At 37.1% G+C, this 17,070-nt stretch overlaps 1 protein-coding gene across 6 annotated transcripts in view; it reads left to right on the top strand.

The window, feature by feature from the left end:
• The first annotated feature begins 2,644 nt into the window (after positions 1–2,644).
• NLGN1 (neuroligin 1) overlaps positions 2,645–17,070 on the top strand; it is a 741,857-nt gene continuing 727,431 nt past the window's right edge. For 3 of the 6 annotated variants that reach the window (XM_062177903.1, XM_062177895.1, XM_062177886.1), the window contains exon 1: positions 2,645–3,137. In XM_062177903.1, coding sequence (XP_062033887.1) covers positions 2,645–3,137 — 493 coding nt within the window. Of the gene's footprint in view, positions 3,138–3,574; positions 3,635–17,070 lie in introns of all 6 variants that reach the window. The other 3 variants (XM_062177877.1, XM_062177868.1, XM_062177911.1) reach the window with 2 other exon arrangements.

Below are 17,070 nucleotides of genomic sequence, written 5' to 3'. Positions count from 1 at the left end.
GAAGAAATATAAAACACTTTGATAGTCCAATTTAAAATACACTATGATAAATCTTTTAAAAAGTGGTAATTGTGAATTGAGAGTCTGTATCATCGATCAAGAGGGTAGTCTTTAATCCAGACAGCAGTGGGCTCCTGGTTTTCTGAGAGCTATGGCCAGGAGATGCTACTGCTTTGGGTCTTAGTTCTAGAGTAACAAGGGTGTAACTGTTGAACCTGTTTTATAGGCTTGTTGTCAGTAGATGTAACTGTGTGAAGGGTTTGGCACATACTAAGGAAGCATCAGAAAGTAGGGGTGGGGGGAAATGTGCCAACAAATTTGAGAGCCTTTCCATTGAGACATATATGCATTTTTCAAGTGATCTAAACAAGCTGTATTTTTCACATTAGACTTGGATGTCTGTTATTATAATGACTTTTGAAAGATCTGAGTCAATACAATAGATACTATTATACCTGCATACATGTAAAGTGGGATATTTTTGTAACATCAGGAACTAAACCTCATTAAAATTTGAACATTCACCATGGCAAGCAATCATCTGCAATTTGTATTAAAATAGCACATTAGTGGGAAACAGGAGCCACTTTATTATTAACACAATTAAGGGTTTGTGAGTATAAAAAAGGAGCATTATTTTGCTAACAAATAACCAAATATTTTGTATTAATAAGGTATCAGTTATGCGAAGATGAACTTTTGCGAAGTGTCGTGCTTGAAAATTAGGCTAAGTAAAAATTGGTGTTTGAGACATTGAAAGCCTGGCCTCAGGTTCTCCATTTGAGGTGTCAAAATTGGGCTCTTGTAAAAAGACAACCAAAAAAGATTTAATCTTACGTTCTGGCCCACCATGATTTTGTACAAGAATAAGCATAATATACTTTTTATAGAAATGGGTTTGTGTAGCTAAGTCTTAGATAAGTGCTAGAGTTGTAGGGCATTCAAGGGATGGGATTACGCCTGTCTTATGTATGATAATATGCTTTCACAGCAAACATATATGAATTCACAGACTGAAGTATTTCAGAATATAGACATTTATCTCCTTATTGCTTTCTGTGATGGACTGTTCAGAGCTAAAGGAACACCGGCCCAGAACCAAATCTCCTGCTGCCCTATATAGTTTTTACAATCTCCTTTTAAATAACAGCAAGTCAGGGCAGTCTCGCTGGCAGAGCAGCACTTCTTCAGGAATCTTCCTGTAATATGACAGGATAGAACTATTTCTAATACAAATCAACACGATTATTTTCAAAGGGAACACGTTAAAAGGTTGCTTGAACAAGAAGAGACAAATTTTCTGAGCTGTATGCTATTTGGCAGTTAATTTAAAATTACACTGAGAATTGCACTGCACTGAATGTTACAGCTTATTCTGATGCATTTTAAGTCGAACTGAGTCAACAGTGTTAGATATTTGATTAGTGTAAATATGCGAGATGCCATGATTAGCTATGATTGTTCTTTTAAATTACCATACTCTTTTTTTGTATTCTTCCTTTGATCTCTACCAGACCATGAGACAACATTTGTAATTTAAAATATATTGACTTTGACTCAGAAATTCACATTGCAAATTTATTGATATCTAAAATATGCAACTAGGAGATAAAATAACTTTGCAAAGCAGATGCCAACTTCTTCCTCTTTTTCAAGCTGTGTCTAAAGACATTTTATCCTTTAAATTTTTGAGTCTTAATTGAAAGTGGGGGATCTATAGCCAAAGTTTTATGCAAACTTTTGAGGGATAACAAGGAAGTTGAGTTTCTGTGGTAGTTGCACTTAATATAATGATAGTTGAACTAGTTTTAGTCTTCTTGCTCTAACCTTACCTTTGTTTTTTGGATAAGCATAGAAGTGTAGGATTGAGAATTCCCTTTTTGTTTATTTTCAATATATACAGTCATTCTTAAAGAGTTGTGTAGTTCACTATCAATTATTTTAAAAGGTTTTCTATTAGATTCTAATTTTGAGTAGGTTTGTTGATTAATTCTGTAGTCAGTTGAAGTGATTGAAAACTCAATAAAAGGGAAATTTCACACACAACCTTCTGCATTTAAAAAATACTTTACTATGAGTTGTTCCTGAAACCACATATTTTGGCATGGCCTGCTTCCACTTAAATATATATAAAGTCAGCAGGCAAGTTTCTCAATAATCCAATAGTCTGTTATTTCACTTGTCATCTCACATCAAACCATAATTTTTCTATGGTACTATGTAACTTGCCTGATTCTAGTTGCTATTAATGTATTTCTGCAGCTTGTAAAATAGCTAGTTATCTCTCTATTTCTTCTTATTCATACTAATGATTTATTTTCATTTTCTCTAGGATATAGACCTGCAGCTAACTGGATTTGATTTATAAGAGGGAAGTCTACAGTCAATGGCCTCTCTTGCTGCATTGCTACTCTGGGAAACAGAATGGTCAATAGGATGCGGTCTGGTAAATAGTGATGATTGAAGATGTTTCTTCAATACAAGTGAAATCAGTGGGAAATACTTGCTGCATAAAGATCTTTCTGAGCTTTTCTCAACAAGCTCACCTTTGAGCAATTGGAAGCATATTCTGCCATTATACACTCTTTCTGAAGTGGATATAAATACATCTGCCTCACTGAAACCAGGCAACTAATGTGGGACCATGGCACCACCCAGGTGCACACGGCTCAGTTATGTTTGGAGAGCAGTGATGTCATGCTTGGTACACAGGGGAGTGGGCGCCTCATTGACTCTCTTTATGTTGGGATGTTTGCTTCAGGCTGCCCATGTGCTCTCACAAAAATTGGATGATATGGACCCACTGGTGACTACCAACTTCGGCAAGATAAGAGGGGTTAAGAAAGAACTGAATAATGAAATTTTGGGGCCTGTTATTCAGTTTCTCGGGGTTCCATATGCAGCTCCCCCAACAGGAGAACATCGTTTTCAGCCTCCAGAACCACCATCGCCCTGGTCAGACATCAGGAATGCCACTCAGTTTGCTCCTGTGTGTCCCCAGAATATCATTGATGGAAGACTGCCGGAAGTCATGCTTCCTGTGTGGTTTACTAACAACCTGGATGTGGTTTCATCGTATGTACAAGATCAGAGTGAAGACTGCCTGTATTTAAACATTTATGTCCCAACTGAGGATGGTGAGTTTATTGCAGAAAAAAAAAGGAGCTATATTTATAGATTTATTTTCTATTCTAAGTTCTAACAGTATTAATTCATGTGTACTGGTAGTATGCATGGCTTTTCCTGTTGGCATGTAGACATATTTTACATGCGTGCATGCTGCTCTTTTTATTTATGTGTGTCAGTGTATCTATTTTTTTCCTGTGCCTACTCATTTTCTTCCCTCCACAGCACGTATATTTAGGTAGAAATGGGTTCCTATTTTCCATTTCCTACCAAATGACTTCTGAGAAGACGCATCAACATTTCCTCATTGCATGTGCAGGCTCAACGAACTGGGGATCTTTCGCACTCAGTAAATGCAGAAGCGTTTAAGTTAGACAGTGGTATTGCATGTTCCGGCGGTCTGTGATGGAGCGCCATGTTATTTTCTAGTCTTCTATTCATTTTTCAGTAAAAAGAATATCCAAGGAATGTGCCAGAAAACCCGGCAAGAAAATATGTAGAAAAGGAGGTATGTATAAAAGTGAAAATAAAACTGGGGGAAAAAAACCTGGAGAGGAAGAACAAGATACTCTCCCTAAGGATTATTTGCTGATGCTGGAAAGTGAATGGTTAGGTGAAATCTAAAATGTGATGAAGTGTATCAAGGAATAGAAAGATGGTCAAGGAGAGCTCTGGCTGAGTAGATGACATCAGCAAGGTTCATTGGTGGTGCCTTGTGTTCTAGCTCTGGTAGCAAAAGCAAGAGGTGAATCTCTACTTTGAGTTTGCATCTAAAGGAGAAGATACTTAGGCTATGATATTGCCTTTAAAGAACTGAAATTGAACTCTTCTACACATGAGATTTGTGTACCTCTTAAAATTGATCAGTTGAGTCAATTGAGTCATTTTTTGTTTGTTGTTTTTTTTTCTCCTACTGAACTCTCTATTGAAATTTTTTATCACAAGGGTAATTTGCCATACCTATTGGACAATAACCATTAGTAAGTAATGATGTTATTTCTCAGGCAGTCTTTTTATTTTCAGTTCTGTCTTCCAGAAAAGAATAAGATTTTGCAGATTTTATACTAAATATTTACAGACTAAAAATTACTTTAACATTTTTATATTTATGTTAAACAACTTAAAACATAGGGAAGAACATGATTCAGAAGCTACAATTAAATCAACCTTCAAATCATCCTCTAGCCAGATTGAGCAAATGTAGATACTGACAGCTGCAAGCTTGCATCTGAATGTAGCTTGTCCACACTGCATTTTTATATAACATTCAGTAAATCACTCATAGGGAGTATGATTTTCTATGGTACTAAATCATCTTAGTGTTACTTTGACCTTATTTATTACTTTGTAGGATTTCCAATCTTCATACAGAAGTCATATTAATATTCTAGTGCTGTACATTTTCTCTCTCTCTCTCTCTGTCTCTCTGTCTCTGTCTCTGTTTCTGTCTCTGTCTCTCTGTGTGTGTGTGCTTCTAATCTTTTGGCTGGACCAACTCAGATTTCACTACAACATCCTTGTGGGATGTGTCTAACCTGTTCTGTTATACTTGAGATTGTAGTATAAGGAAAATATTTTCTATAATAGAATTCTCAACTGCAGATTAGAAGTATTTGATTAAACTGACTTTTTTTTTTGTTTTTTCTGTTATTTCATTGACGCTGGTATAATGGGATTAAGCCCCCATTTTTTAAAATTGATGCCGTGATTTGGGTTAAAAACACAATGTACTTAACGAGATGGATATGGAGGCAACAAAGATGTTTTTAAATAACTAAAAAAAGTGTTTTGTTTGTCCATAAATGAGAATAACTGCAGTAATTTATATGCCTTCCACTAATGTGCAGTTTTACAGTGGTTATTATTATGCAGCTTATCAAGTATGTGTAATTAGCTAAGTGACTTTTGCCTCCTATCACAAAGATGTTGATTCGCAAAGTCATAAATAAAGATGTTGTAGAAGAATGCATAAATAGATCATAATACTGAAAAATATGTATGATCAAGAAAAAGATAAAGGTATCAAAAGATAAGCTAGTTAGTGAGAAAGTGACCTTTCTTATCATGTAACTTCAAAGGGACATGAACTTGTTAGAAAATTAATTCTCTTTGTTTTTTGGATTATTGGTTCCATCCACTTTATAAGAGAGTTGGCAAAGAGGTGTGTAGTCCATACTGTTTGCCTTGGCACACTAAGAACTGATTCATAATGAGAGAGAGGAAAGCTCTATAGATACTCATTTGAGCCAGTATGGTTTGTAGTCCAAACCTATTGTGCATTTACATATCCTTAGTGAAACACTCCAAAAATTATTTTGGTTGGGATTTCAATAAAACTGATATTATTAAGTAAGTTCTACTCATTTATTAGCTGTTTGTATTTTATCCCAAAATCTGAACAATAATTCAACTGTAATTTTCTATATAAGTAGTATTTTTAATTAAGCAAAAGCTAAAATTTAGTTTGTCTTTGAAATAATAGAATTTTTTTCAAGTATAATTTTTTGTCATTCTCTATGGTGAAGGGTCTATTATGATCATTTCGAGAAGTAATATTAGAAATTATTATATCTGTTTAGTATATACTAGCATATTGCATATGGAACTATACGTTTTTTCAGAGGAATTCCAAAGGTTTATAAATGATGGTTCAGGAACTGTGAGATTAGTCATGCTGCCCTTTAGGGAAATGCTAATAAACATTTGACTTATTATTATTTACCTCTGTTAAATTGAATGATCACCTGCAGAGACAGATGAACGCTAAACCTGTGCTAGGTACATGATAATCTGCACATACTGTATTCACTGAGAAATATTGTATAATTGCCAATTATAAGACACATACTATTCAAGGGAGTAATGAATGAAAAAAAAAAGAACCCTCTTCTCATAAAAATGTGCTCAAGTGACTATACAAAGAATGAAGCAGTTTCTGCACTTTAGTCTGTATAAAAGGAAGAAACTATTCTCTTTCCTTCAAGAAACTTTGTGTTGTAATTTTTAAATGATCTTCTACAATATATACTATGTATATGAAGAAAATGCACACTTTTTTTTATTTGACATGTAGAGTTATAGACAGAGAGAGACAGAGAGAAAGGTCTTCCTTTTTCCGTTGGTTCACCCTCCAATGGCCGCTGCGCTGATCCGAAGCCAGGAGCCGGGTACTTCCTCCTGGTCTCCAATGTGGGTGCAGGGACCAAGCATTTGGGCCATCCTCCACTGCCTTCCCGGGCCACAGCAGAGAGCTGGACTGGAAGAGGAGCAACCGGGACTAGTACCTGGTGCCCTGACTGGGACTAGAACCTGGGGTGCCGGCGCCGCAGGTGGAGGATTAGCCAAGTGAGCAACAATGCCAGCAGAAAATGTACATTTTTATCCATAGTCTGCCTCTTGTTTTAAAACCATTCCCAGTTGCACTTCCTAACCTAACTTTTTACATTTCCAATGATAGATTTAGCCATATGTTAATTATTCTGTTATCTATTTCTTGAAGATTTATCCTTGCAAAATTTAAAAGAAGAGTGAATTCTTAAAATGAGATAACTGTCCAAACTTGGAGAAATAGAGAAGATAAAATGCAGAACCTAGAATTTGAGTATGAAGGGCAGGTGTTTGCTTTGAGGTACTTTGCATAGTGTGTCCATTTAATCATCACAGTAATTTTATTAGAATAGTCCCTTACCATCTCTTTTTTTTGCAAACAAGGAAACAGGTACTGAGAAATTAGAAGTGCAGACTCTGTTTTTACTGCCACAGATGTGGCTTCAGTTCTTACATTGAATCAATTTTCATTATGATAAATTATCTCCTTTCTGTTCAAGATTTCTGTAGCAGAGGCTTTTATGTCTCAATTCTTCTCCCTTCTCTATCTTCCTTTTTATACACATCCAAATATGTCATTATATTTGTTTTTGATGAATTCTCAATATTTTGTGAGACTTATTGAGCACTTTGACTGAATTGGGTCAAGCCAATGTTACCAGTTTCCAATAACATACTCAGTACTCATTTTAGTGAATACTTTTTTTTTTATTTTTTATTATTTTTTTTTATTTTTGACAGGCAGAGTGGACAGTGAGAGAGAGAGAGAGACAGAGAGAAAGGTCTTCCTTTGCCGTTGGTTCACCCTCCAATGGCCGCCGCGGTAGGCGCGCTGCGGCCGGCGCACCGCGCTGTTCCGATGGCAGGAGCCAGGTGCTTCTCCTGGTCTCCCATGGGGTGCAGGACCCAAGCACTTGGGCCATCCTCCACTGCACTCCCTGGCCACAGCAGAGAGCTGGCCTGGAAGAGGGGCAACCGGGACAGGACCGGTGCCCCGACCGGGACTAGAACCCGGTGTGCCGGCGCCGCAAGGCGGAGGATTAGCCTGTTGAGCCACGGCGCCGGCTTTAGTGAATACTTTTAATAGTAGATACTTCTTGCTATCCAGACTAAGATCTCAATATATTTCTACTGGTTGCTACCAAGGAGTAGCTTTAATTTGCTTATGTTTCCCTTTGTCTAGGTTGCTCTTTTATGAGAATTGCCAAAAAACAATAAAGTGGTCACATATTAGGCAATGAACATAAAAAGGAGGAGTAATGTAGCCAGAAAATCCACAAACACATTGATTGGCTCGTGGATACTCCAGAATTGTGTAGCCTTGTACATCTTCTTCATTGTAATTATTATTTGCATAGCTCTTCTAAGATAAATACAGAATTCATTTTAATTTATGCACTTGTGAGACGTTGTCAGTCTTTTTTATTTAACACAATTTTTACTGTGCAGAAGATTACAATCTTTACAGATGGTTCTGGTACAATTTCTTACTCTTTGAGCATTTTGTTCCTAAATTTCAAAAACATTTTTGTATATTGTGTTTAATAGTCTTTGCCTGATGTAACCTTAAATTTATCCAAGAGCCTTTCCCACAATTTTATGTTTTGTTGGTTGGTTAACAGAGGGATTGATTTTTCCCTAATTAAATATGTGCAATGTTGACACCTATCACTGTCAATGTGTTTAGGATTCTAAAAGGGGATTACATTTCAGAATGTAATTCCTTCTGGTCCATATATTTCTAACTAATGTATTTATTTATGTAACAAATATTTATTGATTGCTTTCCCTGTGCTGATTAATATTCCAGATCCAAGTGATATATCAGTGAAGAAGAGAGGGGGAAAATCCCATTCTCTTGAAGCTTATATACTAGTGCATGGAGATGGGTTGTAAAGAATAAACACAATAAACACCTAAGTTAAGAAAATGCATGAAGGGGAGAAAGAAGCAAAGAAGGGAGGACCAGAGGAGCAGACAGAAAGCTCAAAGTTTATTTTTGAATAAGATGATCACAGCACTTTGTATTTGAGCAAAGGCTGGAGGAGTTGAGGTAGATATCTAGGGAAAGAGTAAAGCAAAGAATTAATATGAAGGCATTAAAGTGGAAGTCATCATTGTATATTTAAGGGATAATTGGGAAATAGCTTTTCTAGAACCAAGAGAAATAAAGAGGCAATGAGGGCCAGCACCGAGGCTCACTAGGCTAATCCTCCGCCTGTGGTGCCCACACCCCGGGGGTTCTAGTCCCGGTTGCTCCTCTTTCAGTCCAGCTCTCTGCTGTGGCCTGGGAAGGCAGTGGAGGATGGCCCAGGTCCTTGGGCCCTGCACCCGCATGGGAGACCCGGAGGAAGCACCTGGCTCCTGTCTTTGGATCGGCGCAGTGCACTGGCCGCAGCAGCCAGTTGGGGGTGAACCAACGGAAAAAGATCTTTCTGTCTCTCTCTCTCTCTCTCTCTCACTGTGTAACTCTGCCTGTCCAAAAAAAAAAAAAAAAAAAGCAATGAGATATAGAATGATCTGACTTCAATTTGAAATGATCGTTCTAGTTGATATATTGAAAATAGGTTGTTGGAGAATGGGAAGAAATGGGCAGAGCAGGAGGAGGCTGTTGTAGCCCAGCTAAGACATAAGCATTATCCAGGGTCAGACAAGGATAGTAAAAAGGGAAATGATGCATTCTGTATATATTTTGAAGATAATGTTTATTGATAAATTTGTTGTGGGTTACAAAAGAGAGAAACAGGTCAGTGACGATTTCTAGATTTTTGGTTCATACTCGAAAGCATAAATTTGCCATCAACTAAGACAGAAAAGCAGAGTGTAGAATGGCTTGGGAACAGGCACAGTAGAAAAGATGATAAGTTTATTTTTGGACATGTTAAATTTGATGTAACCCTTGGACATCCCAGTATGGACATCAAGGATCCAGTTTCCTGAACAAAGCTCAGGAGAGAAGTCTAGGTAGAGTTAGAAATTTGGGAGTCATTGCATATAAAAGTAAATATTTTAAAGTCATGAGGTTAAGTGAAAATAAAATGAATCAAATGAAAGAGAAATGTAAAAGGGACCAAGGATTAATCCAAAAGACATCATATCATTTAAATATCTGGGGGAAAATACAGGCAATGAATACTGAAAATGAGTTATATGTGAGCGATAAGGTAAAATAAGAATCTTTTGTTGGCCTGGAAGTTTATCAAATGCTTCAAAGTAGACAGTGATCAACTCTGCCAAATGAACTTCTGTGGGACGGTGTGGGTGCTGGTGTGGATCTCACACACTGGAGTGGGTCTGAGAGAGAATGGGAGAAGATTTAGAAGCATTGTGCATAAATATTTATCTTAAAGGAGTTTCATTCTAAAAGATAATAGAACTAAATGAAGTAGTGAGGATGACAATGGTTGTTTTGCTGCTGTACTTTAGGGTGGAAGAAATAACAGAATATTTTCATGTAATAACAATGGAGCAATTAATTAAGGGAAGGGTGATAGAGCTGCTGAAGCAGTATCCTTGAGTATGCAAGAAAGATGAGAATTTTAACAAAATAGGAAATTTGGGATTAAAAAATATGAGTACATAATTTTCTTTAAGAGATTTATTTATTTAAAAGGCAAAGTTAGAGAGGGAAAGATGGAGAAATCTTCCATCTGCTGATTTCACCCCACAGTTGGCCACAACAGCCAGCTAGGAACCAGGAGCTTCATCTGGGTCTCCCACGTGGGTGCAGGGACCCAAGGACTTGGGTCATCTTCTGCTGCTTTCCCAAGCACATTAGCAGAGAGCTGGATGGGAAGTGGAGCAGCTGGGACTCAGAACTGACTCCCATATGGGATGCTGGCTGGCATCACAGGCAGCAGCTTAATCCATTCTATAATTTAATTTGTAGGTAGAGAGTATATGGGCTTGTGTACCTGAGTAGAAATGGTAGTGAGGTTCTACTCTCATTTGATTATTTCTATTTTAATTGTTTGTGTAATATAAGGGGAGATAGAGATAGAATTAACATCAGTGAGTTAATATGTTCTAGACATTTGGCCATATAGATTTATTTAATATGGTAATACTATGGAATTAATTAATACTATGAAGGAATAAAGAGGTTACATGTCTTGACCAAGGATTCATAATATTTTGGTGGCCAACTAACTAAATTTCTTTTGAATGGACTGTTTTAGAATGTAGGATCTAAAACATCCAAAGCAGTACAATTACAATAGCCAGCCTGTCTGTATGGGATTCCAGATCAAATAGAAAATTAAATTGGTCACTTTTTTTTAATCACTCAATGAAATAATTATAATGTTTCATTCATTTGAGGTTTGAATATGAATGGCAAACCAGATTAAACCAGAGATTTGACTTTATATTTGAATTAGTGGCTATGGACATATGTGGTTAAGTCTTCTAAGCAGCTTAAGTTGAGAACCTGAAACAAAGTAGACCTAAAGGATTGTAAAGTCTTAAAAGGACAACATCAATTGTTTCATTGTTTACTGACAGGCAGAGAAAGTCTCCTGAAGCAGATGATTAAAAGACCATTACAGTTGTCCAACTCAATTTTTCCAGAGAATAAATACTTTTTTTACTTATAGAAACTAGGGTTGAAGTTGAAAACATTTAAGACTTATACCTCCAGCAAAAAAGAGTTATGCTATAAAATAAATCCTTTGTAGAAACCGCTGTCCTTTTTACTAGCCAATATAATATCCTTTGCTTGTGTATTATTTTCACATATAGAACATGCCATGAGTTTAAGAATTATGATGCGATTTTTGCTTTGAGTTTTGTATTAACATTACAAATTTTCTTGAATATCATTTAGCCTTTAGCATAGCCCTGTGAATACTCTTCTCATTTTTCCTCCTCCAATGTTGATGCATACTAACCTAGTTTACGACGTGACCTATTTCAAAAATCACACAATAGGGCCTGGTGCTGCGGCGTAGTGTGCTGAGCTTCCACCTGTGGTGCTGGCATCCCATGTGGGCATTGATTCTAGTCCAGGCTGCTTCTCTTCCCATCCATCTCTTTACGATGGTGAGGGATGGCCCAAGTGCTTGGGCCCCTGCATCCATGTGGGAGGCCAGAAAGAAGCTTCTGGCTCCTGTCATCAGATCAACTCAACTCCAGCCGTTGTGGCCATTTGGGGACTAAACCAGCAGATGGAGGACCTATCTTTGTCTCTCCCTTTCTCTGTAACTCTGTTTCTAGCCTAAAATAAATAAATCTTAAAAAAATCACACTATAGGGGCAGGGATTAGCTTAATGATTAAGATACTACTTAAGATGTCCATGTATTCATCAAAGTACTTGGGTTCCACTCCTGACTCTAGCTTCCAACCTATGCTAACCCTGCAAGGCAGTGGTGATGGCTTATAATTGGTTCCAGGTTCCTGGCTTTGGTCTCAGTCAAACCCTGCCCACTGCTGGCATTTGGAGATTGATCCAGCAGGTGGGTGAGCTCTGTCAAACACACTCTCTCTGAAAAACAAAATCACACCAAATATAAATTTGCTAGTTATAATCATACAAACTCATTTTGGATTTGATCATTCTAACCTCAAGACTAGATGTGGAAGCATACTTTCTAATTATCCATCTTCACATGACCACATATAACTAGACAGAGTACCTTATGTGATTTTATTTGTGTCCATTGCCTAGGGCATGTGTATGCCTGGGGTTAGGGGCCCAGAACAAGCAGATTCAAATTCTGATAGGTCAGAGAACAAATTGAAGCTGCTTGTGGGTTTATATCTCCTTTACTTATGGTGGCAGTAGAAATGTACAAGGTACAGCCACTTGCTCCAGTGGCAATGGGGCCACAGGAAATATCTGCCTTTGTGTCTATGGCAACACATGCAGAGACACCTACACATAGCCACCTACAGCCACATCTGCCAATAGGCACATACACATGTTCACATCCATCTACAGCAGCCACATTCACCAATAGCCATAGTTAGCCATGCCACCCCCTCACCCCACCCCACCCCACGAGTAGCTTCTATGGGTTTACAGAAAATAATATCCTGGAGCCAAACTATTACATAACAGAGCAATTGGCAGCTAGCCAAGCAGGTAGGCCTGTTGGTTACCATGACACCAGTTACCATAGAGGCACAGAGATACAGGAGAACAGAGATAAGGGGGCAAGGATAGAAGGCATGAGAACTTGCTAACTTCACCTTCCCAAGCTCATTTCTTCAACAGAAGCCCTAAGAAATTACCACAAACTATATAGCTTAACACAATAGAGGATTTATTTATTTATTTATTTATTTATTTATTTATTTTGATCTGAAAGGCAGAGTTAGAAAGAGAGAGAGGGAGAGAAAGAATTCTTCCATCCACTTGTTTACTCTCCAAATGGCCTCAACAGCCAAGGCTGAGCCAGACCAGAGCGAGGAGCTAGGAGCTTTTTCCTGGACTCCCAAATGGGTGCAGCAACCCAAGCACTTCCCAGGGACATTAGCAGGGAACTGGATTGGAAGTGGATCAGCCAGGACTGAAACAGGCACCCATATGGAATGTCAGTATCACAGGTGATGGCTTTACCTGCTAAACCACAACACTGGGCCTCACAATAGAGATTTATTCTCATTCAGTTCTGGAGTTAGTCAAGGAGTCAGCAAGGTTGGTTCCTTCTGCAGGCTCCCTTGTCTCTTCCCAGCTGCTGCTGGGTACCAGCAGTCCTTGGTGTTGCTTGGCTTACTGTTGCATCACCCCAGTTTCTGTCTCTTTTGCCCCATGGCCTTCTTCTCTGTGTGTCTCCCTGTCTCTGTCCCGTCATAGCCTTCTTCTGAGGATGCCAGGCATTAATTTAGGGCTCACCCGATTCATTATGGCCTCATTTTAGTTACATTTGCAAAACCCCTGTGTTACTTTGTCACTGTACCAATTTTCCTGATTTCAATAATAAAATATCAAACTTTGTGGCTTAAATTACACAATTTTTTTTTATTTTTAGGTACACAGTTCTAGGGATTATAAGTCTGAAATCAAGTTGACAGCAGGAGGATTCTTTCTGAGCACTGAGAGGAATTGATTCTGTATTTCTCCCAGGTTAGAACTTGGATATATGAATTTGGGGAGACCAAGTTTAATCCATAACAGGCACATTCTGAGGTTCCAGTGGGTGTACATGCTCTGTAATGCTAAGGATACTTTTTTTTTCAAACTGAATGTGGGAATCATTTCAAAATATAATTATGCCTATTTTATAGACTGAGAAGCTCTTGCATATTGAAGCTAAATAATTTGGCCAAGGCCACAGGACTTTTAGGAATGCTGGGGCTCCATGCAAATCAAGACTCAAATTATATGTGATGTTTACTACTGCAAGCATTCCTCTCTAGTCTCATGAGAATTTTCTTATATATATATATATATAGCTTTTGTTTAATATAAATTTATATATATTTATATATATTATATATTATATATATTATATATTACTTATAATAAATATATTTAATATAAATATATATAATATAATATTACTTATAATAAATATATTTAATATAAATATATATAATATAATATTTAATATAAATATATATATAATATAAATATATTTATTATAAATAATATAAATATATAAATTTATATTGTTTATTTTATTTAATATAATTTATATAAAGCTTTTATTTAATAAATATAAATTTCATAGATACAACTTTTGGTTTATAATGATTTTCCCCCATACCCGCCCTCCCACCCCTAAACTGTCCCACCTCCTACTCCCTCTCCCATCCCATTCTTCACTGATTCATTTTTAATTATCTTTATAAACAGAAGATCAACTCTATACTAAGATTTCAAAAGTTTGCACCCACACAGTATAAAGTACTGTACACACAAAGTATGAAGTACTGTTGGAAGACTAGTTTTGCCATTAATTCTCATAGTACAGCACATTAAAGACAGAGATCCTACATGGGGAGTAAGTGCACAGTATCTCCTGTTGTTGATATAACAATTGACACTCTTATTTATGACGTCAGTAATCACCCAAGGCTCTTGTCATGAGCTGCCAAGGCTATGGAAGCATCTTGATTTCACAGACTCTGACCTTATTTAGACAAAGCCATAATCAAAGTGGAAATTCTCTCCTCCTTTCAGAGAAAGGTACCTCCTTCTTTTATGGCCCCTTCTTTCTACTGGGATCTCTTTTACAGAGATCTTTCATGTAGGTCATTTTTTTTGCCAGAATGTCTTGGCTTTCCACGCCTAAAATGTTCTCATGGGCTTTTTAGCCAGATCTGAATGTCTTAAGGGCTGATGGTTTGTTTTTAAATATTTTTCTATCAAGGCAGGATACTATGCATTAGTCCATATGCTTTTAAATATCCAAGTGTTTGACTTTGTATAGAAAAAAAAATTCCTTTTTTATATACTTCTTGAATTTTAAACATTTTATCCAGATGGTTGCTTACATGCAAACAGAGTTTTAGTTAAAATTAAAATCCTAGCAATTTAAAACCATGGTTGCATTGATTTCCAATTCTGTCTTACTTGTCACATTTAGGCAAGTGAACAAAGTTATTTTAAAATAATTTTCAATTTGAGATATATTTCTTTGTTTACTATAATTCTGTTCATCTGGTATCTTTGTAATGGTACCATTAGAACAATTTAATTATAGCAGTGATTTTCATTAAAGCATGTAAAATGTTGCAAAAATCAGATTTAAACAATGAGAAAAATGAATCTTAAAAGGATCTGGAGTTACTGCTATTATAATTATTATCTTGAAAAACAGAAGATTTTTAAACAACAACAACCCTCATTTTATGCTTCTCAATCAGGACTGAAGATGTCTTCAGTCTCTTCCTTTTCACTTTTCCTTGAAGCACCCATCTTTGGAGTAGTTATGACACAAAGGAAGTCATGTGCTGTCTCCTGGTCTTAGACTGAGGATGCAGAATTCCTTCCCTTTCTTCTATTTCTCTCATGATGAGATCCCATTCTGTTTCTCCCAAAACCTTTGAATTTCCTCTTCTACAATCTTCTTTCCTCACTCTTCCAAGTGAGAATGAAAGGATGTTGAGAAGTGGCAGAGGGATAAATGTGAACAGCTCAGGGGATGATGAGCCTGTAATGATGACACCATTACAAACACTGTAACCCTGCCAACTAGAAGCTTCTCCCAGAAAATGAAGAACAAACATATACTTCTAATTTTTTTTGCATTTATTAAGAACAGGTATGTGCTTGGTGACCTGGACTCCTAGACCTCCCATGAATACATATGTCCCCTATAGGAGCTCCAGCTTCTCATTCCCTGAGTTTTCACCAGCTTCCTCGGCTCACCATCATTCCTGGCCACGAGCAGGTCAGGCCTTTGTTTGCAGCACTCAGCTTGCATCAAGAAGTTTTTTTTTTTTCTTATTGTTTTATTCTTTTTAATTTAAAGTGTATAAATTTCATGTATTTCCTATATAGAGATTCAGGAACATATTGATACTTCCCACCAACGCACCCTCCCACCCTTTTTCCTCCTTCTCCCCTATTCCCACTCTTATTTTTTACAAGGATCAATTTTCAGTTAACTTTATACTCATTAAAATTAACCCTACACTAAGTAAAGAGTTCAACTGATAGTATGAAGAAAAAAGACATTGTTCCTTAATAGTCAAGCCAAGGGCTGTTAAAAATCTTCTGATCTCAAAATATCAATTGCACCCCCATAGATTATCTTTTAGGTACATTAAGAAGAACTAGTGTATTATTTTGGTCTAGTAACTTATAAGCCAGGCTGACATGGAGATTTCTGAGCTACCAGTGCCTCTTCTAACCTTTTCCCAAATCCCCTCACCCCATCCCTCACACACCTGACATCACCAGGACAACTGGCTCCCCTCCCTCACTCAGGCAAGGAGAAAATCCTGCAATGGCAGCATCTCTTCACTTTCTTTTTCTTTAAAGAGGATTCTGTTGCTTTAAGAAAAGAAAAAAAAATGCAGTCATTTATTGAAGGAAGTAGCTTCATTTCAATCAAAACTGAATCAAACATGAATTTGGATTCTGAGAACATTTTCTCTATAAGGACTACTTACAATATCTCATATTCCAATTCACTCTGAAAGGACAGGGATCAGATTTATTTTTTCTGTTTGCACTTTTTTTAACTTTTATTTAATGAATATAAATTTCCAAAGTACAGCTTATGGACTACAATGGCTTCCCCCCCCCATAACTTCCCTCCCACCCGCAACCCTCCCCTCTCCCGCTCCCTCTCCCCTTCCATTCACATCAAGATTCATTTTCAATTCTCTTTATATACAGAAGATCAGTTTAGCATATAATAAGTAAAGATTTCAACAGTTTGCACCCACATAGAAACACAAAGTGAAACATACTGTTGGAGTACTAGTTATAGCATTAAATCACAATGTACAGCACATTAAGGACAGAGATCCTACACGAGGAGTAAGTGCACAGTGACTCCTGTTGTTGACTTAACAATTTGACACTCTTGTTTATGGCATCAGTAATCCCCCTAGGCTCTTATCATGAGTTGCCAAGGCTATGGAAGCCTTTTGAGTTCACCAACTCTGATCATATTTAGACAAGGTCATAGTCAAAGTGGAAGTTATCTCCTCCCTTCAG

This window comes from Lepus europaeus, chromosome 2, assembly GCF_033115175.1.
Source record: "Lepus europaeus isolate LE1 chromosome 2, mLepTim1.pri, whole genome shotgun sequence".
Classification (NCBI taxonomy): domain Eukaryota; kingdom Metazoa; phylum Chordata; class Mammalia; order Lagomorpha; family Leporidae; genus Lepus; species Lepus europaeus.
The sequence above is the reverse complement of the archived record's forward strand: the minus strand, read 5'-3'. Positions and strand labels throughout refer to the sequence as shown.